Source organism: Theropithecus gelada, chromosome X (genome assembly GCF_003255815.1).
Source record: "Theropithecus gelada isolate Dixy chromosome X, Tgel_1.0, whole genome shotgun sequence".
Taxonomy (NCBI): domain Eukaryota; kingdom Metazoa; phylum Chordata; class Mammalia; order Primates; family Cercopithecidae; genus Theropithecus; species Theropithecus gelada.
The window spans coordinates 110512678-110532788 of record NC_037689.1 but is presented as its reverse complement, the minus strand read 5'-3'; the positions used below and the strand labels follow the sequence as shown (position 1 = coordinate 110532788).

General features: G+C 40.7%; 1 protein-coding gene across 3 annotated transcripts in view; it reads left to right on the top strand.

Annotated features, from left to right (window-relative positions):
• Positions 1–19566, top strand: part of LHFPL1 (LHFPL tetraspan subfamily member 1) — a 47008-nt gene extending 27442 nt beyond the window's left edge. For 2 of the 3 annotated variants that reach the window (XM_025372896.1, XM_025372897.1), the window contains exon 4: positions 18606–19227. In XM_025372896.1, the coding sequence (XP_025228681.1) occupies positions 18606–18787 (182 nt within the window). In that variant the 3' untranslated portion in view covers positions 18788–19227. Of the gene's footprint in view, positions 1–18605 lie in introns of all 3 variants that reach the window. The other variant, XM_025372895.1, reaches the window with a different exon arrangement.
• The last annotated feature ends 545 nt before the right edge of the window (positions 19567–20111 follow it).

Here is a 20111-nt window from a genome sequence, read left to right as displayed (position 1 = left end):
GTGGGGGCCACAGCAGCCAAGAGAAAAAGAGTATGTCAAAAAAGAAGATGTAATCAACTATGTTTAATACTGCTGCATTAAACTCGATGAGGACAGAGAAGTGACCATTGGAGTCAGTCAGACAAAGGTGATCTAGAAGAGAAGTTTTGGAGTTACAGATACTGGCAGTATTGTGAGATGAGGGAAATGAAGCCAATGTGTGTAGATAGTTCTTTCAAGCAATTTTGCTAAGAAGGAGAGCAGAGAAAGTAAGCAGTAGCTGGAGGAGAATGCGGGATGAAGAAAGGCCTTTTCTAAGATGACCAAATGCTTGGATGCTGATGGGAATGATCCTGTAGTGGAGAGAGAATGATGCAAAAAAGAACAGTCTCTGAGAAACTGAGGGTGCAATGAGTAGGATACTTTTTTATTGTATTATAAAGAAATCTAAGTAAGAGCCCTGAACAGAGATTTCAAGTGATTTCTTGATATACTTATTTCAACTTCGACGAGATTTTCAAAATCCTCTTAAATCCACCACACTACTAGAGAATTCTTTCGTATTCAATGGCATATAGACAGGGGACACCCAAATAGGTCCCGCTGAAAACTTAGAGAAGCTATATACTTCTTTTTTTTCTTCACAAAAAACTAGATGTTTATTTGTTCCACACATGAAAAAAGGGATGTGAGAAGTCATGTTCAGCAACATAAAAGGTCTCCCTGATTACTCTGCACAATGAGAATAAAAGGATTCATGGATACACATATTATGACAAAATTTCAGAACATTAAAGATAAACAGAATGCCTTAAAAACTCGTAGAGAAGAAAAAAGTTATAAAAGACAAAATACATATAAAAATCAAAATCCTTCTGGCATAATATATTTTATCAAAGTCAATGAATGCTGGATGAAAAAGGTACAATGCTTTTAAAATTTTATACCCAGAAAAAGTGTCATTCAAGTAAAATAAAATAATGAAGATTTTCAACATGGAAGGCCATATAACATTTATTTCTCATGCATTTTTCATAAGGGAATACTGGAAGATACATTACAGTCAAAAGAGAGAATAAATCCCAAAAGAGGAAGGCAAGTAATCCAAGAAACCATAACTACAAGTCTGCAAATTTTTGAAGAATGCATGAATGACTCCTCTGTAACATATTAGAAGGCAATTGTTCCCAATTGGAGGAGGTTTATGGCCTTCAGTGAAAAGGTTGATAAGGAAAAGGGAGTCTTGAAGAAGGAGAAATTCTGACTGAAAGGTTAGGATAATTTGTGAATAGGAAAATGTCAGATGACAGATAAAAAGAATATTAGAAATGCCCAGATAAACAAACATGCAATAAACATATATAAGAAAGTCATGGTCCAAATATAAAGCAAATGAAAAAGAAGTATACTTTAAAATAATTGAGAACTAAAGTAAGAATATATTTTAATTTTAAATATGGGTTCATTTATATTAAATTAGCTCAAGAAAATAACACTGTACATGTAACAAGTGAGAAGTATCTTAGTAGAGAACTTGGTCCCTTATTGAACAATATTTACTACTTCCTATTATTGAAAGCACTATTTATTGGTAATAGAGTCAATCTATTGTCAAGGTATGGGAGACTACATTGTGATTATAAGATAAAAATAATATGTTTCAACTTATACCTTCTATACCTAACACAGAGTCCACAATAAATGTCCTCATTAATATTTGAAGAATAAATAAATACATAAATTTCTTTTTTAATGTTGCAATTTTTATTTTACAGATGAAAAAGGTGGAAGATAAAATAATTTAAGAAGTCCTATTTTGTCTAACTTAGGGGAAAAGAGAACACAGTTTTGTGAGTTTTTTAAATATAATATATACTTTAAGTTCTAGTCTATTAAGGTAGAAGTCAAACTATTCCTATGTTAAAGTTTTAGTTTAATCAAAATGAAATGATCAGGAAACAGATTATTTTTAGCTGATTCTTATACAGTTATTTTCCTTTACTCTTTAGTTCTGAGGAAGAGGACATAAAAATCTTGAATTTTACTCCTGTTGCTCAGTGACAATGTTCAGAGAAATGTGGCATTTTAACCATCATTTTGGTAAACTTGGTTATTTTTGTATGGCCATCTGTCCCTAAACTACATTATTAAAGATATTCTTTTTTAAAAATTATACTTTAGGTTTTGGAATACATGTGCAGAACATGCAGGTTTGTTACATAGGTATACACCTGCCATGGTGGTTTGCTGCACCCATCAACCATTCATCTACATTAGGCGTTTCTCCTAATGCTATCCCTCCCCTAGTCCCCCACCCCCCAACAGGCCCCAGTGTGTGATGTTCCCCTCACTGTGTCCATGTGTTCTCATTGTTCAACTAGCACTTATGAGTGAGAACATGCGGTGTTTGGTTTTCTGTTCCTCTGTTAGTTGGCTGAAAATGATGGTTTCCAGTTTCATCCATGTCCCTGCAAAGAACATGAACTCATCCTTTTTTATGGATGCATAATGTTCCATGGTGTATATGTGCCACATTTTCTTTATCCAGTCTATCATTGGTGGGCATTTGCATTGGTTCCTAGTCTTTGCTATTGTGAATAGTGCTGCAATAAACATATGTGTGCCTATGTCTTTATAGTAGAATGATTTATAATCCTCTGGGCATATACCCAGTAATGGGATTGCTGAGTCAAATGGTATTTCTGTTTCTAGATTCTTGAGGAATCGCCAAACTGTCTTCCACAATGGTTGAACTAATTTACCCTCACACCAACAGTGTAAAAGTGTTCCTATTTCTCCATATCCTCTCCAGCATCTCTTTTTTCCTGACTTTTTAATAATCACCATTCTAACTGGCGTGAGATGGTATCTCATTGTGGTTTTGATTTGCATTTCTCTAATGACCAGTGATGAAGAGCTTTTTTTCATATGTTAGTTGACCGCACAAATGTCCTCTTTTGAGAAGTGTCTGTTCATATCCTTTGCCCCCTTTTGATGGGGTTGTTTTTTTCTTGTAAATTTGTTTGAGTTCCTTGTAGATTCTGGATATTAGTCCTTTGTCAGATGTATAGATTGCAAAAATTTTATCCCATTCTGTAGAGTGCCTGTTCACTCTGATGATAGTTTCTCTTGCTGTTCAGAAGCTCTTTAGTTTAATTCGATCCCATTTGTCAATTTTGGCTTTTGTTGCCATTGCTTTTGTTGCCATTGCTTTTGTTGTTTTAGTCATGAAGTCTTTGCTCATGCCTATGTCCTGAATGGTATTGCCTCGGTTTTCTTCTAGGGTTTTTATGGTTTTAGGTCTCTAATGAGACAGAGCTGCTTTTAAGTAAGCTTATAAAACTGTCGTGTTATAAATAGCACTTAGTTCTAGGGTCATGTCTGTATCGTCCACCAGTGGATCACATTCACAACATGTTTTCATGAACATAATATAATAAGACCCCAAAAAACTCAAGCATAACTGATGGTAATATGCCATTTTTATAATGAGGAAAACCTGAGATGGAGAGCTAAAGTGATTTGTATAAGGTCACACAGCAAACTAAAGGCAGAATAATGAATGGAACCTATCTTCTAACTCACTGCCTGTGTGCTACAATGACTTTTTTCCTCTCCATTGGTGAGGGTATGTCTTGAGTCATTTGAGAATTTGTTTTCTTTAGGATACACTTCAGCTCTATTGTTTTCAGAAACAAATGTCTGAAACATCATGGAAAGTACTAGTGTTGCATCCTGTATCCCCACCTCAACCCCTATCCCCACCCCCAGCCCCCTTCAATCTTTTAGTATAATCAGATTAAACATAAATAAGGAAGTGGCTGGACCTGATGGGATTTTGAAAGAGATCCCAATTGGAATGGATATATATGAGAAATTCTTAAATGCCTCTAGATTTGATTTGCACTAATAAAGGAACCTAAATGGTCCTGCTAAACTCAATCAAATAAGAAATATCTACAAAAATTGTTGTGTTCCACATGTTCTAAGAGTATATACAGTTTATCTGGGGCCTCTCTCTGGTCTTCTGGGGTATGTGTTTGGGGGATAGGGAGGATGAATGATTGGATGGGGTTTGGGGAAGATACAGCCTTGAAAACAAAAGCGTACAATTGCAAAAAGAATATACCAGCCCCAACCCCGCAAACCAGGAAAGTTTGACCTCCTTCCTTCCACCGCCTCTTTTGTTTCCAGGTTCTTCTCTTGTGTCTTCTAGTCCATCTTCCAGGTCTCTTGCTGTCCTGAGACTCCCTTGGTGCTCACTGTACCCCCGCTGGAAAATTATGTACCTGACCCTGTCCCACCAGTCTTCAGTTGAACGGTTTAGGAAATTGATTCCTTTTCTTCTTTTCTTCACTTAAAGAAGAAACTAACAGCCAAATATTTAAAACAGAAAATGAACAAACATTAACCAGAACTTACACTGAAACTTAAACTGAGAGGGACCTTGAGATCAGTCAGTGGGGCAAATAAGAGCAGGTGACTTTCTCAAGGCCCCACAACTAGTGACCTAGGACTCCCACATATACGGTAGATGCTGCTTAATGGCAACCCAGTATCTGTTTCTTGAATGAATCACCCATTCAACAAGAGGGAGAAAATAGGTAAAGGCTCCTTGCAACAGCCCTGTCAAATGCAATGCCTTTCATATGCCTTAATTTTATTAAATAAATGAAAAAAAATTAAGTTGAGAAAAATGCTTTGCTGGTTGTTAATTGAATTCCAGCCATCAAATGAAGATTTTATGGACTTGATGCCACACAGATGAATTCTTGAGAAGTCCGATTCTAAATTGATGCTATTCTTCACCAAGCATCTAATTGAAAGGGAGGGTTGGGCATAGATTGCCTAGTTGTAAGACTGGGCTTTTGCATAGGTACATTCTTAGCTCTGTGACCTTGGGCAAATTATTCAGCATTTGTGAGTTTGTTACTACCTCATGGATTGTTATGAGGATTAGATGAGATAATGCATGCAATACACTCAGTATAGTATTTGGTATATAGTAACCAGTCAATAGTTGATATCTGATATCATCATTATCATCATCATCATCATCATCATCATCATCCCGATACCAGTTGTTAAAATAAAAATGTTCCCAGTACTTTAGTTTCCAGAAAAAGAACCTATTACAGCAAGGAGTCAGTATATGCAGCATGAAGGATAAATGCACAGGTTAATAGTAGAATGACCTGGGTTTAATGAGAAGAATAAGTGAAGTATAGACACACACAAAGCACAACAGGCTGCATTATATGTAACTTGCTATTAGTAGCAGCCCAGTTCTCAAGAGCCTTTTTGGAGGGGATGCCTCAGACTTGGCGTCTGGGAGGGAAGGAGGGACTCCCTCCAACACACACTTGGCAAAGGCCTGCAGTAGAGGCTACCCAAAAGCCATGTGTGTGCTCCCTGTGTTTCCTCTCCTGGAGGTTCATTTCCTTTGCTCTCCCATCATTTCCGCTCATTCTTGCCAGTTCAAAGCCTTTTATGGTGACTTGGGGTTTGACCTTTGTGGGTTCAGTTTCCAGGCATTTCCTGTTACCTTTTCTTTCTGTCAGTTTCCTTCTTTATGGACAGTTTGTTTTCTTGTGCTCACCAGAGCACAAAGAAGCAGGCGAATACATTTCTGTGCCCATAGGGGGGCATCAAAGTGTGATAGAAACAACCATGGCCAGGGTATCAGGGCACCTGGGTTTTGATCTTCTTAAGCTTGCTTGGGCATGTCCCTTTGGCACTCTGAGCCTTAGTTTCCTTGTTTCCACATAGAGAGCATTAGACTAGATCAATAAGTACTCAGAGGTCCCAGATACATGCCTAGCTCCCTGTGTTGTGATATGCCTACTTTTATGGTGAGGTCTTTGATCTAATTTCATGTCTACCTATTTGTTTTTAAATAACAGAAGAGCAGATATCAGGTCCTCTTAATGTGTACACACACACACACAGGAGAAATATATGTTAATTTGCTTGACTATAGTAATCATTTCACTATAAAAACATATTGTATATGTTTAAAATGTACAATAAAAACTAAAGCAATCTACTTAAGGCATCCCTTCTAGAGGAAAGAAGCTTTTTAGTAATACCCACCCCATCAAGATTAGGTTATAGAGGAAAAGAAAAGAAAAGAAAGTAATACCCACCCATGGAAGCAGGGGCCAGAGATTGGCCAAAGGAATTGTCCAAAGCAACTCATCTATAGAAGGCCATCCGCCCCTCACAATTTTCCTGCAGCATCAGCTAGAATGCCCTGGCAGGCAGTCCTTGAAAATCCATGGCTTAGGTGTTGCTTAAGATTTTTTAGTTGCCCGTCTAGCCCACACATAGAGGGGTATCCAGCCAGAGAAGCAGCTGTGTTGGGCTGGAGCAGGCAGCGGGGAATCAGTCAGTTAAAAGGCAACTTAAGCAGCTGCTCTGTGAGGTAGGTAGTATCGCTTCTGTTTTACTCATGGGGAGCTGAAACTCAAAAAGGTTTGATGACTTGCCCCAGAGGTTAAGTTTGTGACAGGATGTGATTTCAACTGCACATCCGTAGTGCTTGGCATGCTAAGTGTTGCACTGAATGGAATGAACAAATTGTAGGGTGGCTCTGTTTCTATCTGACTGTATGACCATAGATAAGTAATTTCACTTCTTTAAACCTGTTTCCCCATGACTAAAGTGAGGATGATATTACCTACTGATATGGTTTGACTATGTGTCCCCATCAAAATCTCACCTTGAATTGTAATAATTCCCACATGTCTAGGGCAGGACCAGGTGGAGATAAATGAATCATGGGGGAAGTTTTCCCCATACTGTTCTCATGATAATAAGTGAGTCTCACAAGATCTGATGGTTTTATAAGCATCTGGCATTTCCTCTGCTTGCACTCATTCTCTCTCCTGCTGCTCTGTGAAGAGGTACCTTCTGGCATGATGATAAGTTTCCTGAGGCCTCCCCAGCCATGTGGAACTGTGAATCAATTAAACCTCTTAAACCTCTTTCTTTTCTTTTTTTTTTTGAGATGGAGTCTCACTCTGCAGCCCAGGCTGGAGTGCAGTGGCACGATCTCGGCTCACTGCAGCCTCTGCCTCCCAGGCTCAAGCAATTCTTCTGCCTCAGCCTCCTGAGTAGCTGGGATTACGGGCGTGCGCCACCACGCCTGGCTAATTTTTGTATTTTTAGTACAGACAGGGTTTCACCATGTTGGTCAGGCTAGTCTCGAACTCCTGACCTTGTGATCCACCCACCTCGGCCTCCCAAAGTGCTGGGATCAGGTGTGAGCCACTGTGCCCGGCTTTTTTTTTTTTTTTTTTTTTTGTAAATTACCCAGTCTCAGGTATTTCTTCATAGCAGCATGAGAATGGACTAATACACCTACCTTCAAAAATTGTTTTGGCCATAACATGACAAAATGCACATAAATGTGCTTTATGAAAATAATGCTCTATAGGTACAAGGCATAACAGATTAGAAAGCTAATTTACCATTAGATTTTCTTACTGATCATCTTCTATTAAAAATAGTGAGGTGCTTAAAGTAATGAGACTCTATACATCCCATGGGCCACTAAGCTACTTTCATTTTGAACAGAAAAATAATGACGGTGCTTATAAACATTTCTATCTTTTCTGACATAGTCTGCATGAGAATGGGGTGCTCACCACTGGAGTAGTTGGTGACTAAGGTGACTTCCAGCTGGATGACTCCAGAGGAAAACAAGGCTGTTACAATAGCCTGAAGGGCAGGTCTTCTGCTTCACTTGGCCTTATTTTCATATTGCCTTGCAGAGGGCCTAGTAGGCTCAACGACTGGAAAAATGAATGCAGAATTGTGAGCCAGTTGTCTATGCATCAGATGACCACACGATGGCAGTAAAGTCAGGCGAATTCATTCTCTGCAGCTTTCTCAGTCCTGCCTCTGATCCTTAGCTCAGAGAATGTGAATCACACTTTATCCTTGCTTCTGTTTCTTCCGGTTAATGTCTGGGCAACATGGTGAAGCCCCGTCTCAACAAAAAAATATGTTTTTAAAAAAATATTTTTCACCATGTTGCCCAGGCTGGTCTCGAATTCCTGGACTCATGTAAGCTGCCCACTTCGGCCTCCTAAAGTGCTGGGATTACAGGCTTGAGCCACTTGGCTTGACATTAACTGATAGTATTACTATTGTTACTAGTATAGGTTGGACAATATAGAAGGTTTTTTAATAAAGTGAAATGGGTTTCAAAGGCAGGAACCAGGAGGAAAACTAGGGACAACTGTAATCCTAGGAGCAATTCCCTGGCGAGGCTAGAGTTACAGGGGTGAAAATATATGTTATATCTGGGTTCTATGTCATATGACTTTTTCAGATCTTTGTCACCAAGCCACACCCTGGTGAACTGTGAGAAATTATGAGGAGACAAATGTATCTTTCAAGTGAAAGCCGCTAGCACTGCATCAAGCACAAGTATAGGTTTCCTATAAATGTTGATTCCTCTTGCTTTAGACTGATGTGGACTAATGATATGGTCATATCCAATGGTTCCCCATGGAGCTGTGTATCAGAATCATCTGGACTTTCTCCCCAGACATACTAATTTTGTAGAGCTGGAGTGAGGCCTAGGAATCTGTAGTTTACTACTCTCTCAGATGCTTTTGGGAACTTGTTGGACCAGTTGGGAGCACGTTTAGCTGAGATGAAGAGGATCTAGAAGTATTAATTATTCTAGGCCTGGTGCTAAGTGTTTTGCATGTGTCATCTTTTTGACCTTCGTAGCTGCTCTGTGAGATAGGTGGTATCACTTCCATTTTACTCTTGGAGAAGCTGAAACACAGAAAGGATAAGTGGCTTGCCTCAGAGGTTCATTTTGTGCAAGGACATGATTTCCAGCCCAGTTCCCTGTAACTCTCATCCCAGACTCTTCTCCCTGTATCACACTGACTTCCTGAGCACACACAGACCTGGGCTCAGTCTCTATATTCTCTAAGTGGGGACCTTGGTCAGACACTTTATCTGACTGTTCGATTCTTTCCTCTATAATAATTCCTGCCTCTGGCTGGGACTTGAAGAATGAATAAAACAAATGAAAAATAAATAAATGAGATAATGGATTACAAAATACCTTAAAAATGATACAGGGCTAAACTCATATTGGGTGGTATTTGTAGCATTTGTCATTACCCAGGAACCTTGGACCTGGAAAAGTCTCTATGGTGTTTATCCTTTGGCTGATAAAGCATGGATGGAAATAGCTAATGTTCAAAGCTGACATTGCTGGTATGGGGCTAATTTGATGGCTAGAATGAGGGAACATGCACTTCTGAGTCCTGAGGTAAGTCAGCTCACTGCGTCTGGCTTTCTAGCATTCTTGAATATTTGAGGATTAGGTCAAAACTTAGTAACAGTCACTCAGTAAGCATATTCTGGACATTCACTGTATTCAAGATGCTGAATAAGGCATTGTAAAAACTACAAAGAATTTAAGGATATAGTCTTCAACAAGCCTGTAGTTTATTTGAGGAGACATGATCCATACACACACACACACAGATGGAATCTAACAAAAGCAGCCATAATGATGTCAATCACAAATGTGTAGTGTCGTCAGGAGTAAATTACTGTTGTTATGCTAAGGCACACAATAAGAACTCTAGAATCTATCTTCCTTCTCTTTATGTAAGTTCTCATCTAGATTACTGAAAATAGCCCCTGACTCTCTCTCTCCCTGTTCCACAAAGGTACTGCACATTAACCCCTTTATCTATCTCCCATTTGGCGGACAAACTGACATTTCTAAAATGCAAATCTGATGTCCTTGTCCTTCTTTAGTAGTGGCTCCCCATTGCCTTCAGGATGAAGTCCGGATTCTTTAGCAAGGCCTACAGGGACTCTCACTATCACTTCCATCATGACCCTATCTTCTTCTCTTGCCCAGCCACCTCGAAAATACCATGTTCCTCCACCCCTTTGCAACTTTGCATGTGCTACTCCGTTTGCTAGGAATGCCCTTCTTTTCTTCCTTACCTAGCTAACTCTTATTTTTCCCTGAAAACTCCCCAGCTCCTTTCAATTGGATTTGATATCTCTCACCTATATCCTTGTAGCAGTCCATATCGGAGCACTTGTCACACTAATAGTCTATTTTCTTGTCCCATTTCTGCTTCTGACTCCCTTTCACTCATCTAGTTTGTTGATCTTACCTATGAGAAAACAATACGTTTACAGAGCTTACTATAGTGACTGGCATATAGAAGCATTTAACCAATATTAGCTATTACTATTCCAGTAACTGCCTTATTGAGCTGAGAAAGTTTAAGTGGAAGCAAGCAGAGGGCTACTGAGCAGATATTAGGGGAGAGGAACCAATTTCCTAGAGGCTAAGTGTCCTCAAGAGCTAGCGCTGAATCAAATGCATCCAATATTTGGTCAGATGGGTTTTAACCCGTCTCCTTGAGGAGAGCGCCCAAAGCTCTTCTGAGAAGCTGCTCCAGGTGTAGCTGACAGGCTATATAAAACGCAACACGGGGTGACACAGAAGTGTTTTTCAGAGGCAGCTAAAGGTAAATCTGGAGAGAAACCTAGAAGCACAATTTAACTTGGCCTGAGACATGGTAGATGAGCAGAGTAGCTAAAACTCAGGACAGCTATATGAAAAGTGATATAAATAAGCAATACAGGTTGGCAAAACATGAGGAAAGGTCGGAAGCTAATGCTCAATAGTTGTGAGGAAGATTTTAATCGAAGGACTCAATTTGTTTGGCAGAAGTGTGTGAGAGAGAAAAGAAAAATCAGCCAAATCAGGGCATTTCTGTCATCATGAGGGCTTGGCTCTTCTTTGAGTACTCGCATGGACTTTCTAGCAAGTGCTCTGGTCTTCCCTTACCCTTTGGAACATTGGTTTGAACCGCAATGAAGTTGAAAACCCAGAATGTCCTACCCCTCCAGCAGACCTGACTGGACCAAAAAGTCAGTGGCTACTCACAATAGCATATTTACCTGAACAACTGAAGTTTTCAGTGGGTTTTTTTATTATTATTATTATTCTCTGGCAAAGGAGCCTGGCAGGCTTCTGGAATCTTCAGTAGGTTCTGGGCCTCCAATCTGGGCTGCTGTTGACACTCACGCCCAGCTTGGAGAGTGAGAAGAGAGATGTTCTCATAGCTTTGGCTGTCTTTTTGCTGGGGGCCGTGGTGGGGGTGGTAGGATGTTTGGCAATTGCTCTTGAATTCGTTGGCTTTGCTTTATCTTTGTGGATTATTCATCTGTGTTTGCTGAACCTAGCAGAGAAAGTTCTCTGCTCATTTAGCCTGGCTGCATTAAAAATGTTTTTATGTTGCTACCTATAAAGACCCTAAAGTCAACAGTATGTTTCTGAACAGATGCGACCACCAGCTCTTGCTAACATGAAATTCAAGTCCTCATGGCAAAAATATGTTGAGTCAGTGAATAGCAACCACCACTTCCTCCCTTACCCTACCATGTGTACCAAATGGTAGTTTGGGAGACGGATTGTTACCTGGTTTCATGACTTTAGATGGTGCCACAGTGTTGAGAAGAACAGCTGGCTTTCCTGAACTGAGTTTGCTTTGGAAAAAATAATACCTTCAATAGGAAGAGGTCTGTAAAAGCTTAACCTTCCCCAGCCATCAGTCTCCATGTGCCATGATCCCTATCTCTAGTGTTCTAATCTTCCACCCGCCCCATTGATTCTCCTGTGGTCTCTTTCTCTTCTTTGATTTCTCTCTATTCCTTCGCCTCACTCCCTACTCTATCAAATTCCAAAGGATTCCTAGGCGTTTCTCGGTAGCTGAGGATTTTGTCCTCAGGGCCAGTATAGGCTACCTGGCTTGATATGTGGAAGCCTATGAAGGCCATCGAGACCCCCGGGTCACTCCCAGGCAGACTTCTCTGCATATCTGTCCTGTCCCTCTACACTGGGTGGTGAAGTTGAGGATGATATATGCAGGTTCCCATTTTAGGTTCTTCTCTATCCTTGGTGTCATTCCTTCCCTTCTTTTGCCTATCTAAGGCCAGGGCAGTGTCTCTTAAACTTCCTGATTATTGGAGTATATTAGATGAAAAAACAAATGCTAATATTGTTCTCTTTGCCCCTTACCTGAAACACTCTCCAGTCTTCTGATTGCAATAATTCCTAGAAATTGGATCTCATCTTTCTAGTGGAATACAACCCTCTATCTACACCTTTGAACTATTCACCTTGTCCAAATGGATTTTTCCCTTCTTGCTTGACCCTGAAACTCCAAACTGCTTTACAATTCTTACCCCATCTTCATGAGCCTCTCCCCTGCCACACCAATATCGAACACTTCTTACCATAATCCGGGGTCCTAGCATGCTTGTTTTTTTCCTTCTACAGTAGCAGCTCTCAGAACTTGACTGTTGGCAACACTTGTGTGAAATTAAATTGTCATAGATCTGAAGGTGCCATTACATTTCATGCAGCCCTATTCAGTTTTGGAGGTGTTAGTTGTCATTATGGGCTTGCTATATCCCTGCTTCCCTGACTCTTCCTCCAACCTTTCAGGAGCCTGGAATTTCATCAGATGATTCTCTGAAAGAGAAGACTCAACTCACTCAAAAGACAGACTTACCTCACTGTTTTTATGCCCTTTCTTTTCGACATTGTTTCCTTCTTCCTCCAAAGAAAACTCCTTTTTTTGATTCACTCTCGAGCATTCTTGGTTTCTAAGCTGGCATTCTGCACATGCCCCCTGAATGAGGGAGCCACTCTATCAGATTCTGACTCACTCTGGTCCCTAATTTTGATGCTCACACCAATGCTAGGTTCCACCACAAGCACTGGTTTAGGGCTAACTCCCCATAGCTCATCATGACCCATTGACAACTAGCCAGACACCACAACCCTGAAGGGCATATGACTGCGGCTCTAGGGAGGGTGGTCAGTTTAAGTGGCTGCCAGTGACAATTTATCTCTAAACAGTGAGCTGTAAAACATAACATAGTGCTGCATCAAAGGAAACAGAGTCAAATTCCAAACCAATTTGATTTGCAACTTGGAATAAAAGCAACGTGTCTTGATTTAAATGTCAGGCCCACTGCTGAGTGATGATTTAATAACTCATATGAGGGATTCTGTCACAGCAAATTCAACACTGGAGTTGAATGACTCACAGATAGAGTGTTAGAAATGGTACAGAAGAGCACAAAAAGGAATAGGCTTTTCTCAGGGCTCATCCAGAATCTTTGCATAAAGCTAATTTGCAGTTAGAACCTCTTTTCTCCCCCTATCCTGCCACCGATCTTTCTCTTCACAGACACCCATGCATGGATATGGAGAAAATTTCTAGGTGTGATGTCATCTCCCTGCAGTATCTTCTAAGGACACAGACTTTTAACAATTCTAGAATGGAAGTAGAGTCAGTGCATTTAATCTGATAGCAAGGAAGCGGTTAGTCTGGTGTTTCTCAAGGGACTTTAAGAACGCATCTGATCCTAATGTGATATCTTTAGGCAGGTACTTAATTATTTTTCCCCATTTTAAGGGTTAAAGAGCTGAGACCTGGTGGAGTCAAAACATTTATTCATATGTTTATCCTGTCTCCTTACTCCCAGGGAATCAGTGCTTCCTCCTCAATACCTTGTGAGATCTCTCCCCTTGAGTTTCCCTTGCCTTCCAGGGGTAACATACCAGAATGCCCAAGACTGACCATGCCTCGGTCCCAGTCTGCTTCCCAGGTCAAGAAGGAACCATGCATGGCCGTTCTTAAGGGAGGAAATTCCATTCTGTTGGGCTAATCTTTTAGTCATCGAGATTTATTTTGAATATAATTTAAAGTATAAATATCTGGTGTTTGTCTACATGAGGATTGCTCAACCTAGACAATGTCGATACTTTTTGGCCAGATCACTTTCTGTTGAGGAGAACTTTTTTATGTATTGTTGGATGTGTAGCAGTGTCCCTGGCCTCTGGTTAACTCTCTCTGCCTATGTCCTCCATGTACCTCCAATCTATTTGACATAGACCTTTCAGGTTAATATTTCCAAACAATACCTCTAACTTAGTGGTTCTCAATAGAAAGCAACCTCCCCTCACACCAGGGGACATTTGGCAATGTCTGGTGACATTTTTGGTTTTCACAACTTGATGGGGAGGAAGAATAAGCTGCTATAGATATATAGTGGGTAGAAGCCAGGGTGTTACAGTGTACAGGAAAACCGCCCCCTGCCCCCGCCCTCACACCAAATAAATGTCCAACCCCAAATGTCAATAGCGCCAAGGTTGAGAAACCTTGCTCTAGCATATCGTTCCCTGCTCAGAAACTTTCCATTGTTTCACACTGCTTGTCAGAAAGATGACAGATTTCATGACCTCTCCTGATGTAGATTCAGTTTATTATTTTGTCAACTATAGCTCCTTTTTGGAAACAACTCTGAATGTTATGCTTTTTCTGAAACATGTCATGTGCTTTCTCACTCACATAACTTGGCTCACGCCAACCACTCCCTCTGCCTAGAATGCCCACTTCCCACTACTAAAGCCAAGTTGAAATGTAGCATCTACAAAGGCTTACCTGAGCTCAAATTTTCCCAGCTGCAAATAATTCCTCCTTCCCTGGATATTCCTATAGTATTTTACACATATATCTCTTAAAGCACTTATCATAGTCATACTACAATAGAAAATATGAACTGGAAGGGGCTTTTAGAATTCTCTTCAGTAAATCCTTCCACTAAAAACAAAGGAAACGGAGGTCCAGAAAGGTGAAGTAATTGGCTGAAGACATTGTATATTCTCATAAGACTTGGACTGTAGTAATTTGTGTTCTTGGTTTCATTCTCCTAGCATGGTTGAAATGGATGATCATGAACTTTGAGTTAGGTCTGGCAGTCAAATTGCAATTCTGACACTTATAAGTGGGCCAAGTCATCTACCTTTCTGAAACTCAGTTCCCTGAGCAGTAAATGGAAATAATCATGGGTATTATGAGAATTAAATGAGATTGTGTATTAAAAATGCCTAGCATATAGTTGGTACTCAATACATGTTTGTCAGATGAAAATAAGGATCAATAGTACTTTAAATAATGGGATTTAGGAATGGATGATGGTCCACAGGACTTCACTAAAAGGCGACAAGAGGTAAAATATGGCAACTCATTGCCACCTGCTCCCTACTTTCGCACCCTTCCATAGAAGGTTTCCTCAGTGAGCCATCAGACCAGCATGCAAGTTTTCTGTGGAGTAACTGAGTGCTTACAGTGGCTCTCCAAATGGTAAGGTAGTTCTTAAAAGGTTTGCTTTTTCTTTTTCTTTCACAATGCCGATGATATAATCTCTTCCTTTCCTCCAGTAGATAACAGGTAGAGTTGTGGGGAGGGATGTGGACGTAAGAGATATTTCCCCTCTTTCTCCTTAGTTTCCTTTATGACAGCAGCCTGGGGCTTAGATGCCTTCAGAGGTCTAACAGGAATCTCTGTGAGAGGGAATTCACAAGGCACTTGGGATGGCAATAGGAGCACTTTAGTGTTGGCTCCTAGCCCAGTGATACCTGGTTCTGGCTTCAGTGAGGTTTATTGGGGCCTTTCTAGCCAGTTCTTCACTCTGGAGCTGACCACTCTGTCAGCTTTCTTCCTGCCTAGGGCTTTGGGGTAATGGCATGCTATGCATTTATTCTCTTCATTCAGAGAAATGAGTCTTTCCCTGATCCCAGGGTGCATGTACCTAATAGAAATATCCTTGCTCCTCGAATGAGGGAATGACCTGACAGGCAGCTGAAGAAACAAAATGAGACTTTTGATGTCTTACCTAGACTAGATTTGGAATAAGCTGGGGAGGATGAAGTTGCTTGACAATGGGCCCACCTCAGAGCTGGCTCCTGTCTGCTCTGCCAGGTGAGTACAGGAGATTTTTGTTGGAGGGGGTTAGAAGAGAAGCTCAGGTGAGTCTATTACAACTTGACTTAGGAACCCCCCTCCTTAGGGCTTACAGGTCAAGGGTCCCGTAAGAGGAAAATGCTTTTGGGTATGATGAAAAAACCTGCAGAGGGCAGAGCACTGAATTGGGAGTAAAGAGACTTGGTCTGGATTTCTGCTTCTACCTCTCTGTTTCTGAGAGAGTTCCCAGGGCTATCACCAGAGCCTCATATTATGGTTTGTGAAGTAGATGCAATAAAGTCTGCAGTCTTCCTCCCAGTGATGGCAGAAGTTGAAGGTTTTCCAGTCTCTGGAGTTTTCACTATGTGAATTCCAAAACATTGTTCAAACCTTCCTACTTTGTGTATGTGAACCAGGGAGTCTGTGTGTGCATGAGTGTGTGTGTGTGTGTGTGTGTGTCTAGGGGGAGGAACAACAAGGCGGGGATACAGCTCTATAGGCTGCTTGTCTCTATACGTTATTCTTCAGTTTACTGTCTTCAGAGTCCACCGTTGTTGTTCTTGTTTAAACTACTTTGGAGATAGTTGAGCTCCTTTCTCAAAGGAGGCTTCTCTTTCAAATTTGCTCTTTCTGAGGTTTGCACTATTTTCATAGCTGCTGTAATTGGGCTTTCACCATGATTTTGGGTGGGACCACAGGAGTTCAGGAACTAATATGACTGCCCAGGTCTATTGGTAAAGTACTATTTCCTCTGAAGGACTGTAACACTTGACACTGGTCATAAGAGGGGATAAGGGATCCATTCACCCATTCAAGTAGAGAGGAAGGATACATGGTATTGTGAGAGCCTCTGATGAGGGAAGTTGACTTAGGAAGGTCAGAGAAAACTTCACTGAAGAATTAATGATTATGTTTAGTTCTGAGGAATTATTAAACATTGACTAAGTAAAGAAAGTAGTGGAAAGTATATGCATACACGTGCACATGCAGTAAATATTTTAGGCAAAGGAAACAGAATGTGCATAAGCCTTAAGGTACAAGGGATCAGGGCACATTCCAGAAAGAAATAAAATACTATATTCACTGGTTTTTCAACTTTAATTCAAAATTTAAGCCGTAGTTTTAGGTGTTAAGGGTTGAAAATGCCAATGTACTCAGCTTTGAAGTACTGTTAGGCTAAATCACACATACTGAAATGGTACCCACTGTGGATAGAGCACGTGAAAGTATAATCACAAAAAGAAACAAATGCATCTGTACTATTGAGCCAACAATCTGGAAGAGAGGAAAGGACAGATAAAACTGTGAAATGTAAATCTTTCTCCCAATATTTTGTCCAGCAGGTACATCTGTCTATGGAGTATACAGATACATTCCTGGAGGGCTACTTGGTTGAGGTGATATGAGCCCAATGGAGTGAATCAAAGGAGGGCTTCAAGCAGGTGCCAAGTCCTGGATTGTGCTCTGAGGAAGCTATAGATTGGTGAATAAGAGGAGAGAAGATGTTTCTGGCAGGATAAACAGCATGAGACATGACTTGGTGGTAGACTATTTTATTTCTGAGATGGGAAATGTGGGGATAAATTAGGCTGGCCTGAATGGGAAAGGAAAGCAGCCAAGCTTGGGGCCATCTTAGACTCTTTCTAGGACACACCAACTAATCAATTAAAAGCAGTAAAATTAAGGTTCACCAGGTACTATATGAAAATAAATAATTGGTTATTTGAATTTAGCCTTTTAAAAAATAAATTGTCATACAGATCAATCTTGACATCTTCCACTGACTGTAGTCAGGATTAACTTTCTTCAAGATTTAGAGGTCGGTGAAAGTTGCTGCCTATCTTTCTTTTCAGGGCCTTTCTGCAATTTTGTATCACTGGGACCCTACCATAATTTATGGAGTCCTGTTTGCTTAACTTTATTTTAGCAGTTAGTTACTTTGACACCTTGTAAAGTAATAGCTCTTATTTCTCTAGGCGTTGACATTTTCTGAAGGATGGCTGAAAAGTCACAAATCTTTCAGACAAAGGAACCTGTCTCTGGTGGAATAGCAGGTGGTGGGGTGGATGTCTTTGAGCAGGTGACCTTTCCCGTTACCTTATAAAGAGAAAACTACCTACTTCAAAGCTTGGCTTTGATTCCAATGCATATTTCTTTCCTGGGTGTTGAAAGGCTAGGTTAGGATAGAGACATGATGTAAGAGGGAGTGGATTTTATTTTACCTGTCTAATCCCCTGATGATGCAGGCAGCCCATGTACAGTATTCTATCACTGTGGTTAAAAGTGTGGAGTTTTGAAGTCATGATGAGTCAGCATTTATATCTTTAGCACTTGCCAGCTGTGTGGTTTTCAGTTGCCTCATCTTCTGTAGCTGTGTGTGCCTCAGTTGCTTTGTCCTTTGTAAAACAGGGATAATAAGAGTACCTATCTCATATAATTACTGTAATGATCAGTGAGGTATATGTTTAAAGAGCTTAGCATAATGCTTGACATCTTATCAAGTTGTTCTTGTCATCATTGTCATTAGCATTGCCACCCATACCACCCCCAGGCTCCTACTCTAACAAAAAAATAAAATCTTACAACCTCTTGCTAAAAAGCAAAGATCAGCAGTCAGCACAGAAGGAAAGAAGAAAATAGGAAGCCCAGGGGCATTCACTGTTTCCTATTCTCACCCTAACCATAGCATCTCAAAGAGAATGTATAAAAACTATACTTTCTGGAATCATTTCTATAGTTCATTACCGAAGAGAAAATATGAAAAGACAACCCAATCCTCATTCTCTGTCCCTGTTCTCACAGGTACGTGTCGGCTTGGCTGGGCCTATTACTGTGCTGGAGGTGGAGCAGCTGCAGCCATGTTGATCTGCACCTGGCTCTCTTGCTTTGCTGGAAGAAACCCCAAGCCTGTCATATTGGTGGAGAGCATCATGAAGAATACCAATTCTTATGCTATGGAGCTTGACCATTGCCTCAAACCTTGAGCTTTGAAAGAAGATTGGAGAGGGTGGGAAATGGGAGGAGAGAGTCCTGAAAAGAGGTACTAAGGATTAGGCCATTTGTCATCTAACTGTCATTAGTGTAGCCTAGTGTTTGCATGTTTTTTAAACTAACTGTCATTCATTTTCACTTATCTTTTAGCCAGTAGGTCACTGGCTGTTTATAAAATTCATCTAGAGGAAACATTCTCAGACATTTACCCAACTGGCAAGTACCTGCTAACCCGAAGACCCAAAGTACTCCTTTATGCAAAATAGGATCCAAAGCTAAGGCTGGGTAAGAATAGCTGTGCAGGGAGGGAGCATGAGATGGGCAGGGCTGGTTCCTACCACTCCATTCACACAGTTCATTCCCAAGTATTTATTGCTACCCCCAAACATCTCTGGAGTACTACTGCTCAATTTTTGTGTCATTATCAGGAGTATACCTTGACTCTTCCTTTTTTTTCCCTGCTTTTCTTTTTCCCCGCTTTTCTTTCTCCCCCTGGTTGTGGGGAAGCTTCGGGAGAGGGGGGAGGGTGACTCACAGTAGGGAAAACGTTAGTCAAGGATACTTGCATTTAGCCTGGAGCCCCTTCCTCATTATGCTTTAGAATATTCATAGGTATTCATTTTGTGTTCTGACTGGGTGATGAGCAAAAAAATATATAGTAGCAAATATTCCCTAATCCTTTAGAGATACAGAAATGGTGTTCATCAAATGTACTGAGAATAGACTAGCATTTGTGGGGCACTCAATCAATTTAAATTCATGGTGACAGTGACAAGGATGTTTCTGTTAGATACTTATTGAAATTTCTATCAGAGATCATTTTTATTGACTAGGAAATCCACGGTGGCCTTTTACCCCCTATAGTCACTCCTAATGTGACATAAGTTCATCTGCCTGTTTCAAAGACTGTTCGTCAAATGATCTCTCCTCCATCTGGGGCGAGTTAGCCACAAAAGAACACAGCACTGATGTCACCTAGGGCTGATGTATTTTTAGGCCTGGACTCCATCCCATCTGTGCTCAAGGTTGATGGATGGTGTAGAAGAACTTGGTGTCTCCTGGGGGCAGAGTTTGTCTCACTCCTCCCCCCTCCGACCCCAGTTAATTCAGGCCAGCTCTATTGTTCCATAACTACAGCTTTAGGGAATGGGGAGGGCCCGTGATTCAAAAGGCCAGCTCATCTGTTTCTATTCTTAATAATTCCAGCATGTTTTTGGTACAGCCCTACCTAGAGGGATAGAAATAGAAAAAAACTGGCTTCATAAGTTACATTCCATCTCATGAGAGGTCAGAATTCTTCCATTGGCTTTACATAGG